General features: G+C 44.0%; 1 protein-coding gene across 13 annotated transcripts in view; it reads right to left on the bottom strand.

Annotated features, from left to right (window-relative positions):
- The window catches only part of RUNX2 (RUNX family transcription factor 2), a 326,738-nt gene that overhangs the window by 218,503 nt on the left and 88,931 nt on the right, over window positions 1-19,304 (bottom strand). For all 13 annotated transcript variants that reach the window (XR_008423075.1, XM_053904962.1, XM_019457307.2 and 10 more), the window contains exons 3-4: window positions 12,085-12,437; window positions 3,055-3,211 (exon numbers count right to left, since the gene is read on the bottom strand). Coding sequence is in view for 12 of the 13 variants with exons in the window: in XM_053904962.1 (XP_053760937.1) it covers window positions 3,055-3,211; window positions 12,085-12,437 (510 nt within the window). In the remaining variant the exon portion in view is untranslated. The remainder of the gene's footprint in view (window positions 1-3,054; window positions 3,212-12,084; window positions 12,438-19,304) is intronic.

The raw sequence follows: 19,304 nt of genomic DNA on the forward strand, positions 1-19,304 counted from the left end.
TAAAAAAAAATTCAGGCTTCTGTTTAAAAAATGCAGGCTCCTATTTAGGGAGCTAGCTCATGAGACAACTGAGCGACCATCCTTGGCTTCATCTAGGAACTACTTCCAAATTATTATGTCCTTAAGACATATTATTTTTTGAGATAAACATCGGACCTGTCATTGAAAGATAGTTCTAACCTAGTCTGAGAGGCTGTGAGGAACAGTCAGTAGGGGAAGACTTCAAGCAAGGATTACACCTTAGATTGATAGAGTGCCCTGCTCTGCACAGTGCAGGTACTTACAAATGCTTGTAAACTGAAAGCAGCATGTTTGATAGGAAAGTGAAGAAGCACACCAAGAAAACTTAAGGACTAAATATTTCTGTTTCAACAGCAAACACATACTTCTGTTGAAAATATAAAGGAGAAAAAAGGAAATGACAACTAAAAAACATAAGCCACTCCTAACTTAATACAAGTGTCACTGATGCTCTACTGTTAATTCAAAGTACTTTCAAAAGTCAGCTGATAACCCAAAATGTCAAAGTAAGTAGTGAAGGGCCTCCCTTATAAATCTAAAAACTGTGTTTCAATTTCTGAGAATTTATATCTCTACCACTGAAAAGAAAAGAAAAAGTGTTAACATTCAAGAAACTTGCTGGTTGTCGTTTTTTTAAGGCTACTCAAAAGAGAAATTTTAAATGGCTGGGGGGAAAAAAAATACAATGGTATTTTCATCTTCATTGTGATGATGATCCAGACTTCCTAACTGAGGAGGAATGTAGAAGTGTGAAAATCAAAGAGGAAGCCGGAAAGAGTTTTTTTAGAAAGCAGGTCAGGTACACAGGCAGGTTAAAGGGTTTCCTGCCACTGAAACACTGACCCTTTTTTTTTTTTTTTCAAAGAATGGTATCCCTTATCAGTGCTATCTTTTTTTCCTCTCCATTTTAGTTTGATATTACTGTCTCCTTTCACATAACGTTCATGCCATGATATAAAAATCTATTATTAGTGATAAATCAATTTTTCTTTCTCTCTCCACCCGCTCCCCCCCCCCCAACCCCCAATCTAAGTCTCGAAGACAAGTCTGGACCAATTTCTCCATCCTGCCTCTGGCAACAGACTGTAGCATTTCAGATCCTCCACCAAGTCCCGGCTGCTTCAAAGGAAAAATCCTACTTTCTTCAGTTAAGATCATAAGAAATATAGGGGGAGGGGGTCAGCTCTGTTTGGACATAATTACACTTCATCAAAAGAAGCTTTCTTCATCTTCCATGCGTGAAAAGTCTGCAAGCAGTTAAGTCTGTCTTTTTTTTTTTTTTAAATATAAAAATTGCTATTTGGGAAACCAGCCAAAACTCAGAAAGCCAATATAGTAAAACAGTGCACACCCTTTGTTTCTCTTTGAAGTTTCTTAAATAAATATGTTGAGGGTTTACAAAGTACACTATCACTTTGCCATAGTTTCTACTCAAATTGATCAGAGAAAAGTCATGCAGCATCTATGTAATACAAAGGTAAGGTAAATGGAAACACTAGCTTGAATCTGTAAGGTATAGTGTCCAGTCTTTTACATACAGAAATTCATTACTCTAATTAAAAACAAAATAAGGTTACATAAGAAGAAAGATGCAATTCAGACCATGCAGGTAAATCATCATGTTCAAATTGTTCTTGATTCCTACTAGAAAAAAGAGAAACTTTTATTGTACTGTGGACCTGTACCAGTTAACAGAAAAAAAAAAAAAAAAAAAAAAAAAAGAATATACACTTGACACCCAATCAGTCAACAGTGAGATAGGATGTGTCTTTTTTTCTTTTAATGAAAGTAAACTAAACCTGATGCAGAGATAACCCCTTTAGTTTTTGAGTCGACCAGAGGTTCTGAGCCTCATTTTATTTCAAACAACCTTTCAGTGACAGTATCTCATTAGCATGCATCATTTTTTTTTAAGTTAAAAAGTACAGCTTCTTGGCCCTGTTCCTAGAAAGTAAACTAAAACTACTCATCGGAAACAGCCTTGCTTGAATTTCCCTTATCAAGTTTTTACAATGGTAATAATATGACATCTGATCCAAACTAAAGAGCAATTATCGGACATGGCTTAAAAATTGATGCTTCTTATCTCCTAATTCAAACCTGGGTAGAAGTCCTTCCATAGGTCGTTATAATTTATTTCACCTCAGTCCTAAAGTGGTCTATTTTCTCTCTTCGTATCGAAACACTTAAAATGGAAATATTAGATTCAGTAAATACATAAATGAACAGAATACTTCTCATGAAGGACTATTAAAATTCTCTCCACGGGAAAAATAAAAGGCAAAATGTTGGCTTCCTTAGAGACTATTTTCTAAAACATTAATCCCCCTATGAAACAGCTATGAGAATCCTAAAAGAAATTGTTTTCTATTTTATGATCTTTTTAAGGACTCCCAATATTCGAGTATGGATGCGGCTGGGGGAGACCCTCAAATAATGTGGGAATTATTTAGAGTCTTAATCACTCATGTGTCTGGGCAACTCTATACAGTCATTCTAGCATGCGTAACACATCATTCTGTACAGCCTTCTGTAAAAAACTATGATGTTTTTTAAATAGAATCTTATTACAAGAGTAAGTTAAATCATAGGGAGGTAACGTGATAGATAAGTGAAGAACATTAGGCCGGCTGTCCTAGCTACGACTTACAACAAAATTGATACTATCAGGAAATTGATCCATCGCATTCTTTTTTCTTTCTTCTCTGCCACTCAATTTATTCAGCCATTTGGCATCTCATAATTCAGAACTTAAACCTCCAACTGTTCTCTCCACCTAATGTGCTCACGCCCAGTGGAATTAGGGACCAGTTTTTCTGAAAACACTGTTTGAATTTTCAATATCATAAAACAAATGAAAAAGGCCTGAGTACTCAAAAACACACTCAACTTCATCTGGACATACTTAAATAAAACCTTCAGTAATTCTATTCAGCAGAAGAAGGTGCTGATTTGTATACACACTAGCCTACATTTCCTCAGAAGATCCTAATATGTTTATTCCACTATCAATATTAAAAACCAGAGACCTACCTCTTCCACTCCGGCCCACAAATCTCAGATCGTTGAACCTCGCTACTTGGTTTTTCATAACAGCAGAGGCATTTCGGAGCTCGGCAGAATAATTTTCGTCGTTGCCCGCCATGACCGTAACCACAGTTCCATCTGGTACCTCTCCCAGGGCCACCACCTACATAAAACAGGAAACACAGCGGCAATAATGGCACATCAGAAAAGCTTCGAAACTGAGACTATATTCCCAGTGTAAATGATGTTGAGACTATATTCCCACTGTAAATGATGTGTCTTATCAGGATTTAGTGCTCCAGTCCAGTAATGGCAGACAGGAATGAAGCATCTGCATACGGGTCAGGATGCCACTTCAAACAGACCAACGTTTCAGGGTCCACCCATTTCAAAGGCAGCAAAAGTTTCCTTCATTTGTTGCTGGATTCTTCACAGAATACATGTACATTTTTATTAAATCCCCATGTTAGGTTGTCCATAGGAATTATGCCACAGAATGAAGGCTGATGCCCCATCTGCAGATTGCAGCGTACATATTAAGGCACCGCCTGTCTGCAGCCTGGAGCGCCCCGAGGTGTGGTCTCATCCAGATCACAGGCTAAAAAAAGAAAGTCTGGTCAGCTCTACGGGAGAAGACATTCGGATGAAATCTCAGAGTTCCCGGCTATATGGAAGCCTAAATATGGTGGGGTATCCAGCACTACGTTTCATCTCCCTACTTTGGGCTACATATTCAGCTTTTAATCACACTGCAAATAATTACTGAATGCCCACTCCGGGGTTAGATACAGACAAAGCCATCAAGAAACTTAAAGTCTAGGTGCAGAATAAAAGGTACGTAACGAGGACGAAAACGGTCACTGACAAATGAGTGGTACAGATCCAAAATACACCCTTGGCCAAACTTGATTCTGTCTTGTCCCATCTGCCATTTTGGAATGACACAGATGCCTCCTTCACCTTCAACAGCTAACCTGCAACACCTGAACTCAGTCAAGGAAGGATCCAGACAATCGGTCTTTGAGGTCAATAAACATTTGCACCGCTCCAGGGCTAGGGATCACACTGGCAACCAAGGTCAGCTGACTCGCAAACGGGCGCCCCTGTTTAACAAGAAGCCTGGTAAGGGAATGCCGCTGGGGGAGACAGGCTGCACAGGCTGCACTGTCACATAAACACACTATTCTTGATCCATTACCCACCCCCTGCCCCTCGATAATATCCTTTCTCTCCACTAACTTCCAGGATCCTACATTCAGATTATTTCCGCCTCTTCCTCATTCAGCTTCCAGATGCCCTGGTGGTTACTAGGCAATGGCTCCAGCTAAGGTAGCCCACCAGCCTCTGATAATAACACCCGTGTGCCCTCGCCTGTCTGGCAAATATCCCACTGACCCTTCTGCGCCTAGTGCTGGCCCTCTCCTTTGTCGAGATTTCCACAAGGCAAACCTAAGCATTTAATTCCATGCTCCCAATGCAATTTGTAAATACTCTCATTAAAGCAACTTTTTTTATAGTGTGATAAAACAGACACCATAACTACGCTTCAGGGCTGAGTTCTCCCCACCCATGACCCCCATCCCAGTCCTCCTCTCCTACACAGCCTCTATTCTGGCCAGGCAAACAACCAACCATGCAAAAAAAGTTGTCAATATATATATATATATATATATATATATATTTATATATATATATATATAAATTTTTTTTTTTTTTTTGCCCTTGCTTTTCTCTTAGGCTGTTTCTCAATTCCATTCCCTCTTTAACACTTCGTTATTCAGCTTAAAATCCTATAGCCTTCCCTCTACAGCCCACTTCCACAGCACCCCGCTGCCCTCAAATGATCCTCATTTCCATGTACATATATTAGTGATCTACCTAATCCTTGTGATATACTAGACCAAAGCTGTGAGACTCACTCCTAGGAAACCAGATTATATACTGGAAACTACATGAGGGAAGGGCCTTCATCAGTCTTGCTCACCACCAAATGCCCAGTGCCCCAACATTACCTGGCACATAGTAAGTGTCTGGTAAATTCTTTTGAAAGAAACTGATAAAAGAGCTCCATGAAGGGCACCACCTCCCACAGCAAATAGTCTGTGAGGCTCCCAGCTAACACTCTAAGAGAGAGAACCAGTTAAAGGCTGAGTCAGCATCTCCCAGTAACAGCAACACGCTCTTGCAATCAAACTAGTTTTCTGACAACTTTTTCTGTCCTAGAGAAGAGGGAATTGCTGACTATCCTCCTGGTTACTCTGTTCAGTCTGAGAAATCTCCCAGGTCAGGGGCCAGTCCCTCAAGGACATGATTTCCTCCTTGCACCCTTGATCTAATGTCTCAAGGGGCTATGGAATAGAGGTAATGCTGTACTCCTACTGGACACAATATGCTTTTCAATTTTTTTGAATTCCCAAGGCCAAAAAATGTGAACATTTGAAGACACTGAAACAACTGATCATGTTTGGCCAGTATTCATCTGAAAGTTTGACATTTTTTACACTCAGCATATCGCATTTTAGCACCTGCTGTGTGGCTTTTGATGTCAAAGTAAATATGGAACCAGTAAGCATACTAACGAAGGCAGAAAGGTTTGTACTGCTCGGAAAAAAATGAATGCACCTGAAATCAAGAGGCCCTCTTTTTTCTCACCTCTCTTATACATCTGCTATGATGTCACACAAGTAATTTCACCTCCAGGAACCACAGTTTTCCAATATAAATTAGAAATAATATTGTTAAGTCTACATAATATAGAATATACCATATAAGTAGAGTGTAATTGTAATGATGTTCTTTTTGTAAAATGAGGAGGCTAACTTCAGTTCCAAGTCTGCTGTGTGCTAAACATGGGCTTTCACTTATAAGCATCCCGAAAGCATTCAATTGGACATGTAATTCTCTACTTCATGTCCTGAAATGTTTGTTTTGTGTTTTGTGTTTGGTTTTTTTGTTTTTTTTTTGTTTTTGGTGTTGTTCAGAGATAGAAGATGGCTGCTGATGGGTTTCACTTCTGTCTGGCTAAATTTAAAAAAAAAAAGAAAGAAAGAAATCTGCCCCAATATAAAGATTTTCAAGAGTTCTGGGACATTATTATTTTACTGCATATTTTAACATAATGGACTTTTTTTTACTTAGAAGAAAAGGAAAATTGATTCAATATGGAAAAATATGAAAGAAAAGATCCCTAAGAGTGAAATACACAAATCCACTTTTCTTTGCTTAAGCAAAATAATGACCACGTTAAATATTGGTATGTTTTACGTATTCCACTTAATAACAAAACAAAAAGGTAATCACAGATTGTGTGAGTCTTCTATGAGGCTTAGAACTTGGCCTAAAAATGAAATGCTCACAACAATGTGGTGACAACTTTTCCTGTTATGGCTGAACTCTGTTTTAATGGCTAAATATATTGGGGGTTTTTCTACGATTCACTCTACCAAATCTGATGCCTAATGTTTTTCTGAGGAAAGAAAAGAGGGAGGGAGTACTGTATTTGACTTTATATCAATCAGAAGTATAATTATATGTCAGAGGTTTAAAAAAAAAAAGTAGATCTCTGAAGCTAAAAAGTTTCCCTCAGAGATTCTCAACTGTGTTTATCTAAAAGAAAACCAAAGAATCAAGAAATTTTTACACATTTCATCTGTACCAAACCCAAGCAATGGAAAACATTTTAAGGGGTAGAGAGCAGTCAAAAATCGCTCTTTAACTAGTTAGGAGTAAGCACACATTAAAATTTGTTTCCATACTACCCAACACAAAAGATCCGTTCTGCAAAGAACAGTTTGTGATGAAATCTTGACAATTACATTTCTGGGTGTTTTTAAAATATAAAGTCTACAAATTCAAGAAACTTCAGGGGGAAGAAGAGGGAAGTAATTTTGTGTCCTGACATTTTAGAACAGAGAAAAAAGTTCCTTATTTAGCACACCTCACTATAACTAGCACTTAAACCATATGATACGAAGCTGGTACAAAATAAAGTAAAAGGATACTTAACTCTAGAAGCTACTGAAATTTTAGATGAGACTCCTTATGACTAAATCTGTGAATTACCCTAAAAAAGCAGCAATAGAATTACCTCAGGCCCTTAAAATTGTTTTTGTGGTATTTTAGCATGGAAATTAAAATTGCCTATGACATTTCCATGGACAGAAGTCTAGTTTTAACCAATCAATTGCTCTTAACAGACCAATATCATTTGGCACATTGTCCTGCAGCAAAATTGAAATATAATTATTTTTCAAGATAAAGTCTGATAAAATCTTTCTTTGGAATCAAAAGCTGTTAGGGAGCAATTGCAAAAATGGGAAACTTTAATTCTTATGGCAATTATTTAAAGATAACTTTAAACTATAAACGTTTCACAAATGTTATAATGAATATTTAGAATTTAACCTAGAATTCAGGAAAAACCTGACTGAATTGCAGAGAAAAAATAAATGCAATATAAAATACCATTTCATAACTTAAAAAATATATGTCAAAGAAAATTTTGATGGAAATTATATCAGTATAAGCTAGGAATTTATGTGCCATGTTTCAAACTGGTTTAGATCATCTAACAATGAATGTTCTGGCTTTTTCAAAGGAGACAAACAGCAATGCTAAAGGAGAGAAAATAATGAAAGATATCTTAACCATGCCTGGTTTCCAAAGAGAAGTTTCCTTTAAATTTTTTAAAAATGTATTTTTCCTCCTAAAATTATGTGTTTCAGTTACCTTTTATATATTCAGTCCTAAAATTTTAAACTTCAATTCATATTGCATCTAAAGGCAGAACACAAGAAATGCATCTGTCCTCACACAACTTGAAATCTATCATAATTTACATAATTCTACTTAATAATGCATAGTTGACTTAACCACGTTTTAAAAGATTTAATAATCTGTTCTCCTTTGTTTAGGTATAATCACATTCATAAAGACACAAACAGAAAGCCTAATCATTATATACCTTAGGAAAATACAACTCCCTAATGTCAAATATTTATTAGTTGCATACTTGTTTTTGAAGAGGAAAAATGGCCAATGATGTTGAAAAAAATTATTTTCAAATAGAAATTGCTCCGTCATTTTGAAACTCTACTTATGACAAATACTGAAAGGTATCATTAAACATATAGAATTTAACTATGAGCAATAGATCATATAACTAAAAATGTGTTTTCTTTCTTTAACGTTGCCAGAAAAACATATGATACTGGTAAGTACACAGTCCAGTGTTCCCTAACTTAAAACAGCACAATAGCCTTGCACCATTTTTAGTTTTAAAATATACATCTGGACTTAAAATTCTGCATAGTGTTTCAGCTTGAAGCTATTTAAAGCAACTGAGTTATAAACCTGAACACCAGGCTTCATGGTGGAAATGCTGACAGACCTCTGACTGTAAGGGTGCTACTGGATATAAGGCTGACATGTTCTCGCCACTATTTCTACCAGACCATTAGCTAACGAACTGAATTTGCAAACTTTTTTTTTCTTTTTTTCTTTTTTGGTCGCTAGAATTATCTAGGACAGAAAGGGCATGGATCCTCTAATAGTATCCCTTAACTATTTTAAGCGTTCAGTGAGATACACCTGAAAGAAATGTTAAAAATATTTATTTCCATTTCCTTGACACCTGGAAGGACTGAACATTACAAAACTGCAGAACTTTGTTAAAAATATAATGCGAAATAAACAGCTTTGCATATTTTAAAACATACTAGGTGTCTTTGCAGTTTTACGTGCTGCATATAAACAAATCATTAAGTATTCTTGTATAATCCCAAAACAAGATCAGATGAACGACACTAATATGTTACTTATGTCTTAATATAATACACTGTCAATATCATTTTGAAGCATCATTTTAAATTAACACACTCAAAATCCCATGTACTGAACTCATTTCTGATTCTCTATAGTGCTGAGTTCAGTGACACGGATATGAACTATGGGCTCAATATATATATTAATTGGAATACCAGATTTCTCAACAATTAAGTTCTGTATGTGTTTTTTAGGTATGTTTACCTACCTACTATCCACCCAACAACACAATAACTTTGTACACAGCGCTAAATATGATAGCCAAATTGCGGTCACCACTTTTAAAACTGAGACTTCTTCATATTATTTCTTCATTGCAGATGTATTTGATTACATTACAAGGGTGTAGAAAGTCTACTGATCTCAGGCTTTTATCTCAAAAGAAAGGTAAAGGGAGATCGTTTTTACTAACATTCGGATGAAAACAATAAAAAATGTCAAAATCTGGATGTTCCAAATCTCTACACATCTTTCTCAGCAGAGACAAAACTTATATACTGAGTGGATCTCAGATATCACCCTCTGTCTAAATTTTGTTAAATACAGGTATGGAGGTTGGAGAACACAGCGAATTATGTTTTAAGTTAACTCAATTTATTTTTCAATCAATACGAATTAAAATACTCAATTTAATATGGTCATGTATAATCTATGGTTTTGCTTACAGGTCAGAAGTAAAACTGCTCTGTAATTAACAATAGGATGATTAGTAGCAAAGAAAACAATTTATTTTCAAAATCATTTTTAAAGGGTGGTAATGAGAAAACCTAAAAATAACCAAAATATCTGAGAATAGCTCAAAGGACATTGCATTCTGTCAAGTTCCATGCAAATTCATTGCGTTCTACCAAGAAGATAATTTCTATCCAAAATACCAAGGCTCAAAATCAACTCAGGACCATAAATGTAGGAAAATAGTTCAAGACAGTTATACATTGAACATGTTTAGCAGAAAGAACGGAATGTAGAATACCCTAACACCTAAACGATATTTTTTAAAATGTAAGTACCTACCCATCTATTTTCATATATCTTGATTTTGAATGCCTGACGTGGCATTTGGGGACAAAATATCTACTTATTTGTAGTTGCTGTTTTCATCCAGGTTTTTTGTTTGTGTTTTTAGGGGTTTGGCGGGGGGGGGGGGGGGGGGGAGGTGGAAACAAATTTCCACTCTTCGCTTAAGGCGAATTAGAACATTCTGGGCCTGTGGACGATGAATGTTGTAAAAGACATCTCTTGTTATGGAAATTCGAATTTCTACAATTCACATACATTCTGAGCTTTTCATATTTCAAGGAGGAAAACATTAACCTACAAAATGGGTGGTTTATAAAGGGAGAAAAGGAACGGTAAACACACACACACAATTTCTTGAACCAACTGCAAAATGAAACTTGCCCCAGAATGCAACATCCCCTTTCCTTAACAATTCATTCTGATTTCTGTTCTGATGTAAGACCCATCTAGATAACCAGCTCTAATTGACCTGGACTCCTCTTCCTTTCCACCCCACCCACACACGGAATCTGAATTGGTGCGTGGGGCGGCGGCGGGAGGGGGGTGATCCACAACTGGGAACTGCCAGTGGCCTGTGGGAGTTTGGCCCCAGGGTGCACAGTGGCGGGGCTGGCACGATTCCTCTACCCCCGGCCCCCCAGGCCTTGCTTACCCTGATCTCCACAGATCCCAAAACCCAGGGACCCAGGCCCACCTTCACAAGTTCAGAGGCTAGACAGGGCCGGAAGCGTCTTCCTGGGAGTGCTCTCCTCCCTGTCTGGCTCACCGCCCCCTCCATCTCGGGCGTCCAGTCCCGCGAGTGTGGACTGCCCGGTTTCACCGTTTCCCCATCAACCCGGTGCGTGCCGGGCCCTGGGGGCTCCGCGTCTCCCCCTGCCGAAGGCCGTCCCGGGAAACCTAGACCGCCTCACGGAACACCATCCGACCGCTGCGAGAGGCTTCGGACCCTGCACCCTCAACCTGCCTAGCCGCTGCCTGCCGCTCCGGCTGCAGACACCCGCCCTCCAACTAACGGGTCGGCGGGGCGGGCGGAGGAGGCCGCGGGCGCCCCGGGAGCGCTCTCAGGCCTCGGGGGTCGCTCCTCCGCGCCCTGGCCACCCGCCGGAGCCTCCCACGACCTTTCAGAAACAGAAGGGCCCTTTGAGATTTAGGTCCTTTAAAAGTACCAGTAAGAGAAATCCGCAAACTTTCACCTCCGTTTTCCAAGCGAGCGAGCCAAAGGCATTTCACGGGTTTCCCTCATCCCTCCCAGGTGGGGCGAGGCGGGGAGCTGGGTCCAGACTCCCAGAGGCGGCCCGAGCCCCCGCCCCCTCCATTGGCCTCCTCCCCGCACTCGAGGGTCCAGCGCGCGGGACTCCGGGGCTCTCCCGCCTCGGGGCGCGCGGCGACCCTGGCGGCCCCGCCTTCCTCCCGGTAACGGGAACTGGCGCGGGTCTGCGAGCCGAGCAAACGCCCCCGTCCTGCCTCCCCCTCACTCGCTCCCAGAGTCCCTAGGTTCGCCAGGGACCCTCTTGGACACCGGTCATGCGGCCCACGCGCTGCAGCCGGCACCCGGCGCCCCGCCCCGGACGCGAACGCCCGGCGCCGGCACCCCACGAACACTGGCCCACGAGTCCGGGAGGGGCCGCGGCCGCTGAGGCTCACGCGGGTTAGAGAAGGGGGCGCCAAGCCGGGCGGAGGGGCGTCCGGCTGGGACAGGACAGGGTAGTGGCGCGCGGGACCCCGGGGAGGGCGGCGCGGGCAGCCCGTGGTGTCGGGAGGGTGGGCTGCCCAGCGCGGTGGACTCGGGAGTCCCGTGGGAGGAGGCCGGGGCTACTCACCCCTGGGGAATGGGGGCGGGGTGGAATAAGCCGGGGTGGCGGCGCCAAGAGTGGGCACCTAGGGGCTCCTACGAGGAGGGGAGACGGCTCCGAGGAGTGGGTTAGAACGAGGGGTAATGAAAGGATAAGGGGGTCAAGGGCCAAGGTGGTGGCTGCCGGCACAGGTGGGTGAGGGAAGGATCTGAGCGGGGTCATGCGCCCGGAGCCCGCCGAGGGATCCGGAGGAGGAGAGCCAGTCGGGGGTCTCTCGGGTCAGAGCCACCAAGGTAGGAGGACTCAGAGGCTGTCCGGGACCCGGGACCCGCGGGTATGGGGACGCCGGCCGGCAGGTCCCGCGGCGCTCGGCCGGGGGCGGGGGGTGGCCGCAGCTTACCTTGAAGGCCACGGGCAGGGTCTTGTTGCATCGCCAGTGCGAGGGCAGCACAGAGCACAGGAAGTTGGGGCTGTCGGTGCGGACGAGCTCGGCCGGGTGGTCAGCGATGATCTCCACCATGGTGCGGTTGTCGTGCGGCGGCCGCAACCGGGGCACGGCGGCCGCCGCTGCCGCCGCCGCCGCCGCCGCCGCCGCCGCCGCCTCCTGCTGCTGTTGCTGCTGCTGCTGCTGTTGCTGTTGCTGCTGCTGCTGCTGCTGCTGCTGTTGCGCAGCCACCACCGGGCTCACGTCGCTCATCTTGCCGGGCTGCAGGCTGCTGGAGGGAGGGCTGAAGCGCCGGCTGGTGCTCGGATCTACGGGAATACGCATCACAACAGCCACAAGTTAGCGAAGTGGCCGGGGGAGGGGGAGGAGGGTGGAAATGAGGGGCGAGGAGGAGGAAATTGGGGGGGTGGAGGCGAGACGGGGGGAAAGGGGATGATGGAGGTGATGGGGCCGAGGAGGTGAGAAATCAAGTTCGATGAAGCCGACTGCCGGGAGGAGTCTGACGAGGGCCAGCGGTGGCGATGCAGAGCAGTCGGGTTGGCGGGTTGGGAGACCCGGGAGGTGCAGATCTTGCCGGAGCTTTAAGAACGCCCGCGGTGGCAGCTGAGAAAGGGCGCGGGGATGTGTGTGGCCTGGGGAGGCAGGGGGCTTCAGTTTGCAGCGTGGAGTGGGGTCCCTTGGGGCACCGCGTCCTGGGTGCGCTGGCGCCCCCTCCCAGGTCGAGTCCAGCGGTGGAACGGAGTGGATTCAGTAGTCCAGCCCCGGGGCAAGCATAGCCGCGCGCTCCCCGCCACTGCCGCGCCGCGCGCGCAGCTACCCAGCTGCAGGCGTCCGCGCCGCCGCCGCCGGCCGCCCGCCCTCCCGCGCTGCTGCCGCCGCCGCCTCCTCCGCGGCGGCCTCCACTCCCCCCGCGCCGGCCGCACGCTCAGATTCCTCCCGCGGCGGCTGCCACCCCGGCTCCCCGGCTCGTCTCCTTCCTTTCCTTTTTCCTCTTCTGGCCTTCTTACGGCCACCTCCTTGCATCCATCCACTCGCTCCTGCTATTTGCAAAGCTCCCCTGACCCTCGCTCGTCGAGGTGCCAGGAGGTAAGTCGCGGGCAGCGGATCTCGGGGCAACGGATCTCGAGCCTGCGAATCGCAGCCGCTGCCGCCGCCCGCCGGCGAAGAGCAGGAGCCCCCGTACGCAGCGCGCAGCTTCCGAAGCCGGAGAGGCGGCCCTGGTTGAGGGGAATCTCGCCTGATCGCGTCCTCTAGCTTCTCCCCCGACCCAGGACCAGGAACCCCCTCTTGGTCGCACGAAGTTGAAGCGGAGACGCCAGAGCGGCCGGCTGAACTGACTGTCGTTATTTTTCGTTGTAACTTCAGGAGAGGAGGAAGGAAAATTCTTGAGCGTCTGTGCTGACTTCTCGGCACTCTTCACCCTTCCCCCACCCCACCCCCCACCTCTGCCGGAGCGGCTCCCAGGGAAAAAATGATTTTGCAGGGTTTGGGTGCCTTTTAGTCTTAAGTGACACAGAAAATTGGGATGGAGGGGACACTTGTCAAATAGTTTTTAGAAACTCAAGTGCGTGGCTGGACACTTTTTCCTTCTATATTCAAACTTGTCGTTCCTAGAGAACAAGGATGAGGTTTATTTTTAACGACTGGAAAACTGTCAGTTGGATGATTAAAATAAGTTGCAAAAACCTTGCTGGGGAAAAACCCCAGCAGTTTTCCGTAAATTGCAATTTTTTATTAAGTCTATTCTGCATCTAAAACTAAGACTAACGCCTTAACTTTCTTCCCCACCACTCCCGGGGGGGGGGGGGGGCAAAAGATAAAAGTACAAAATAAAATATCCAAAATGCTTCATTGGCTATTTATTTATGTATTTATTTCCCAATGTGGGTTAAAAAAGCGACTTTGGATCCCCCAAAAAGTTGCGGTCGAGAGGATGAAGGAGCACGGAAAAAAAGCGGCAGTTTTACCTAAAATGTGGTTTTTGGAGGCTGGGATTTCTAATGATTAGGTTTTTGTGGTTTATATAGACACGACTCTGGCTAAGGCGATCATTACGCTGATGAGAGTCAGAAGCACGTGGGTGTCTCCGACCAGCCTCAAACTCAGAACCTTCAAAACAAATAGAACAATGTGCGGCGCCCGCGGAAGCCGGGAAATCCGCTTGAGGCTCTTGCACCCCCAAAAAGGGGACAGAGGGCCATTTCCCCTCCTGGTTGTGTATTGCTACGTTCCTTGCTTACTGTCAAACTCCTTTAAACCTCCCAAAGCCTGAAAACGTGTTTGCAAAAACAGTCCTAGTTGCCAAAGTTTCAAAGATTCGTAATAGGGTAGCTGACGCCACAATAAGTGATTTTATAAAATAAATGAAAAATGATAACGCTTCCCTCTCTTGAGTATTAAGGAAGAAAGACGGTTGAGTCATTACTCTTCCCCCCCCCCCCCAACCCCATCTGATTTAAAACAATTCACGTGCCCATTAATTGACGTTTTTACTGCTCACTCAGCGCAAACGCCTATGTCACCCTGGTAGCGACCTGCCACGACCCTCTCTCCCGGTTTTTAAAGCCTTGCGTCCACTTGCTGAGCGGGAGCACGGGGTCTGCGCCTTTGAAGGGGCCTGGCAGGGCTTCGAGGGCGTGTGGGCACTCAAGAGGGGACCTGGTGCCCATCACGGACTGTGGAGCCCAGTTCAAGAGCAAAGGGAACGTGGAGGGCTCTCGTAATGTGTCTGGGACACGAGGATTGCCCTTTAAAGAGATGCGCCGGCGATAGAGGGGCCTCCAACAGCTGGAGCGGAGGTGGGGGGCTCGAGGTGGTCGGTTAGGCGTGGGCCCTCCCGGGGATAAGGACGGGGTTCAGGGGACGCTGCTCCTCCCTTCCTCTCCGGGGCTGCATTGTTACCTTCTCTTCCTCCATTCACTATTCCACGCCTCCCTCGTGCGCGGTTTTCTCTCCACGTTCCCGCCTCTCCCCCAAATCCCCCCAACAGACGCGAGCCTCCTCGCCGCGCCCCTCCCGCCTCCTCGGCCATCCCACGGCCCGGTGACACATTCTGCATCACCCGCGATGACACCCCCTCCCTGACCGACTCCTCGCCCCTGGCCTACAAGGCCTCCGGGCCCCACCCCCGGCGCGGAGAGGGTTCGAGAGAACCCACTTCTTGCGCTGAACTGGACGCGCAGCGAGGAACTGAGCGGTCTCCTGCGCGTGCGATTTTTAATTATCTTTTCCGTCACAGGGGAGAGCTCTAACCCTGGGCACCGCCGCGCCGCGTGCGCGCACAGGGTCCAGTCTTCCCCAGCAGCTAGCGGCCGTTACCCCTCCGAAAAGAGAGAGACCAGAGTACGTCCATTACTCTCCTCTACCTTGCACACCCACTCGCGTACACTCGGACACACACTGTCGCACAGGCACACACTGACACTCGTCGGTACACACGCGCGCGCGCGCCCGGGCTTGCTAGCTTCATTTTCGTTTGGTTTGATTTGGTTTGGTTGGCCTTTAGCGGGAAGGTTTTATTTGGGGCATGTTGTACCACTGTCTTAATAGAGATGTCTGACTTTTGTTTCGAGGGGGAAAGTTACAGGAACTGTATTATTTCCGTAGTCAAAGGGAGGTACAAATTCATTAACTACCATGATAGGTGATATGCAGCCTTCTCTGGGGCTGTCCTCCTCCCGGAAATCCATGGAGTAGGGAACTCCCAGAACATTTGAAGACGCTAAGCCGGTATTTCAAATAGAGGCGACCAGATGGGCTTTTTGAATAAAAGACTCTAGGGCAGTTTGAATTTAAGTAATCATGTTGGGGAATTTTCCTCTCTTTCTCCATCTCTGTTCGTTCCTTTCTTTGTTTTACTTGGTGGGTAGTAAAATATGGAGGCCTCAGTGGTCGGGTACCCTGACTGGGGATTTTAAGGGCAATTTAATCAATGGTGAATTATTTATTTTAATTAATCATGTCTGGTAATTTAGCTTTATAGCCTTCTTTGGGCATCTTCCCTCCATTTCACATTTCAGTGGAACTAATATAAGCAGCCCTTGGAAGTTACCAGTCTTGGATCCCTTAAAATATCCTACAGTTATTTATAATGTGGAAATGAAATTTTCCACTGAATACCCTAACATCGTTTCAGGTATCTGGCACAGCAGATTTTCAGTCTCCTTTCAAAAATATCCTCTTGCTGAACATTCACACTTTCAGCTGGAACTGACTGAGCCTGGAACTCATGATGTCTTGGCTCAGAGCATGATACTTAAAGGAAGAAAACATTTTTACAGACCCCTAAACCGAACCTCTCTTGGTAATAGCAGGCCCATAGGAAAACCATGAAATTTTTCTTATGTGTATTTTCTGCTATAGTTCACATGATCTCACTCTTGGGTTTAGATTTTCTTCTACTCCAAAATATTCAGAGCGGGTTACTCACTAGATTCCTGTTCCTATTCAGAAATATTCACGTTTTCCGTTGTATGTTATGGCATACAAAAGAACATACTTTTTTTTTCTGAAAATGTGGGTACTCGAGAAGACACAGGCACCTTTTTCCCCTTCATCTCCTTCAATATTTAATGTGACTCTTTAGTAACAACACCTGCGAATTCTGACTTTTCAAACTCAATGAGATGTGAAACAGTCAACTTATTTATCTGGTCAAAGAACTGAATTCTCCAAACCAGGAACAGAGCCCATGTTCCATACAGTCAGGCTTCATCTTATAACCCTTATGCATTATTTTAAATATACTTTTTCTTGATGAAAAGTAAAAAAAGTCACTGCAAGATCTTCGAATGGTTTTCAATGGACCATCTAATAAAGTGGGACAATCTTTCAGACATACAATAGAAAATCATGGACATATTGTTGGTCCATAAAGTTTTGAATGTGTCATATGGGAAAACTTTGTAAACAGAACCATCATTAGAGAGCTTTCCTCTGGATTGTGATTGAGTGAAAGCTACCCAGCCCTTAAAAAACAGCCCTGTGCTAGACTAGGAATTGTCTTACTATATACTACAGCCTGTAGGCCAAATCTGGCCTGACACCTATTTTTGTATAACCCACAAGTTATGAATGATTTTTGCATTGACAAATAGTTGGGGAAAAATAAAAGAATAACATTATGTGAAAATGATATGAAGTTCAAATGTCAGTGTCCACAAATAAAGTTGCATTGGAACCCAGCTATATTCATCTGCTTTTGTATCTGTCTGTAGCTGCTTTCACCTAAAACAGCAGAATTATGTAGTTGTGGCAAAGATTGTATGGCCTGCAAAACCTAAAATATTTAATACCTATTTTTTTTTGCAGAAGACGTTCACCAATTCTAAAATAAAAGGGATGCAGCACCCTGGTGGAATTGGACAGAGGACAGGAGTACATATTAAAGAACGTATATGCAGTATGTATGAGGTCTGGATTAGATTTTTTTCAAGTGAAAAAGGTTTTCTTTAACTTATTCTTTTCTGTACAAAATGTTCATCAATTAGACTAATTTTTTTCCACTTAAGAATTTTGCATGTGGCAAAACAGAGAGAAAAGAATGAGGAGTTAGTGCTTTTCCACGAGCTCTTTAAGAAACATTGTCTTACACATGTCTGTAAATCGGTATCTTCCATTGCCCTTCAGAGCAGATGAGAAACCGCACAGATGAGAAAAGAGTAAAGGAACCTCCATGTAACGTGAACATGAAAAAATTAGTGAAGACTTTAAGAGGCTTAGTCCATCTGTTTTACAGATGATTACACAAGAACCATAAACGAGCTTACCAAGAATTTTCTGGTATATAATATTTTCACAAGTCCTACATAGACTTTTAAGACAGTTAGCTTAATAATTTAAGTGATCCCAAAGCTTTCTGACATATTTTTCCATTTTAATTTTTTATAGTGAAATGCTATATGATCTGTTTTAAGCTCACTCAATTTTTTTCCCTTTGTCAGTGGACCTATAATAACTCGCATGCCTGTAACAACAGTCGAAATGTTTGTAGTGGAGGGCTTAGCATCAGCAATCTTCCCGTGTTGTTCTAGTTAGCATTCCCACGGGCCCTTTTGGGGCATTTATAAGAGAGTACGGCATTGGCATAAAAAGGCTGACCCTTGCCGCATGATCTTCCAGAACCACATTTATGGAGCACCTGTCTAATTGCTTTTCAGGAATGTCATTGACTAAAGTAGCATGTATTGTATCTGATTACAATACCAACCCACAAAACAACACCATATTCACTGGAAGAGACCAACATAATTTCTAAAAAAGAGTCTAATTTATTACCCAGGGGTCAGAGAAATAAAACTAATTTTCCCAAATCAGCCCTTGGATATTTTGGTGCTGGCAATTGTTCAGTGGCTGTAGCGAAAGTAGTGGAATATTGTATGTAAAGTTCACAGAGATCTGTGATGAAACATCTAGGAACACCTTAAAATTACAGGTTTCATGGTAATATAACCATTCTTTTTTGACGTGTTTGCCTATGACCTTCAAGGCACCGAGGAAGGTGACTGTCCAATCCTGTTCCCACTGCCCAGTTTCAGTTTAGACTTTGGGTTGGTGGCCTGTACCATTTGTCCCTTTTCCACACCCCGTCATCAGGGTAAGAAATGCAAATCATAGGGACACCTGGGTGGCTCAGTCAGTTAAGCGTCCGACTTCGGCTCAGGTCACGATCTCACAGTTCATGAGTTTGAGCCCCGCGTCGGGCTCTGGGCTGATGGCTCAGAGCCTGGAGCCTGCTTCAGATTCTGTGTCTCCCTCTCTCTCTGCCCCTCCCCTGCTCATGCTCTGTCTCTGTCTCAAAAATAAATAAACATTAAAAAAAAAAAGAAATGCAAATCATAGTATTTCCAGTCTATCTCACAAAGTACAAAGATCATTTGCAAAGTGTAAGAAATTCAAATTAAAAACTAGAGAGGTAGGAAAAAGAGAAGAGAAAAAAATAGCAAGAGTCCAGCCTGGAGCCATCAGCTGCAGTCCTTAGGTAGGGCCAGCTTTAGGTTAGCATCTCAAGTGTGTGGCTCCCCAGGATTTCATACTCCGGAAATACTTTCTTCTTCCCCCCAGCCATGATCAAGTTCTATACACAATGATTCTTTTATCTCTTTTGACCTCAAATGATTCCACTGAATTATCTTTTTTGGGGGGTAGGATCTGTTCCTTAATCACATTTCTGTAAG

Source organism: Panthera pardus, unplaced genomic scaffold, assembly GCF_024362965.1.
Source record: "Panthera pardus isolate Hobbes unplaced genomic scaffold, ASM2436296v1 HiC_scaffold_17, whole genome shotgun sequence".
Taxonomy (NCBI): domain Eukaryota; kingdom Metazoa; phylum Chordata; class Mammalia; order Carnivora; family Felidae; genus Panthera; species Panthera pardus.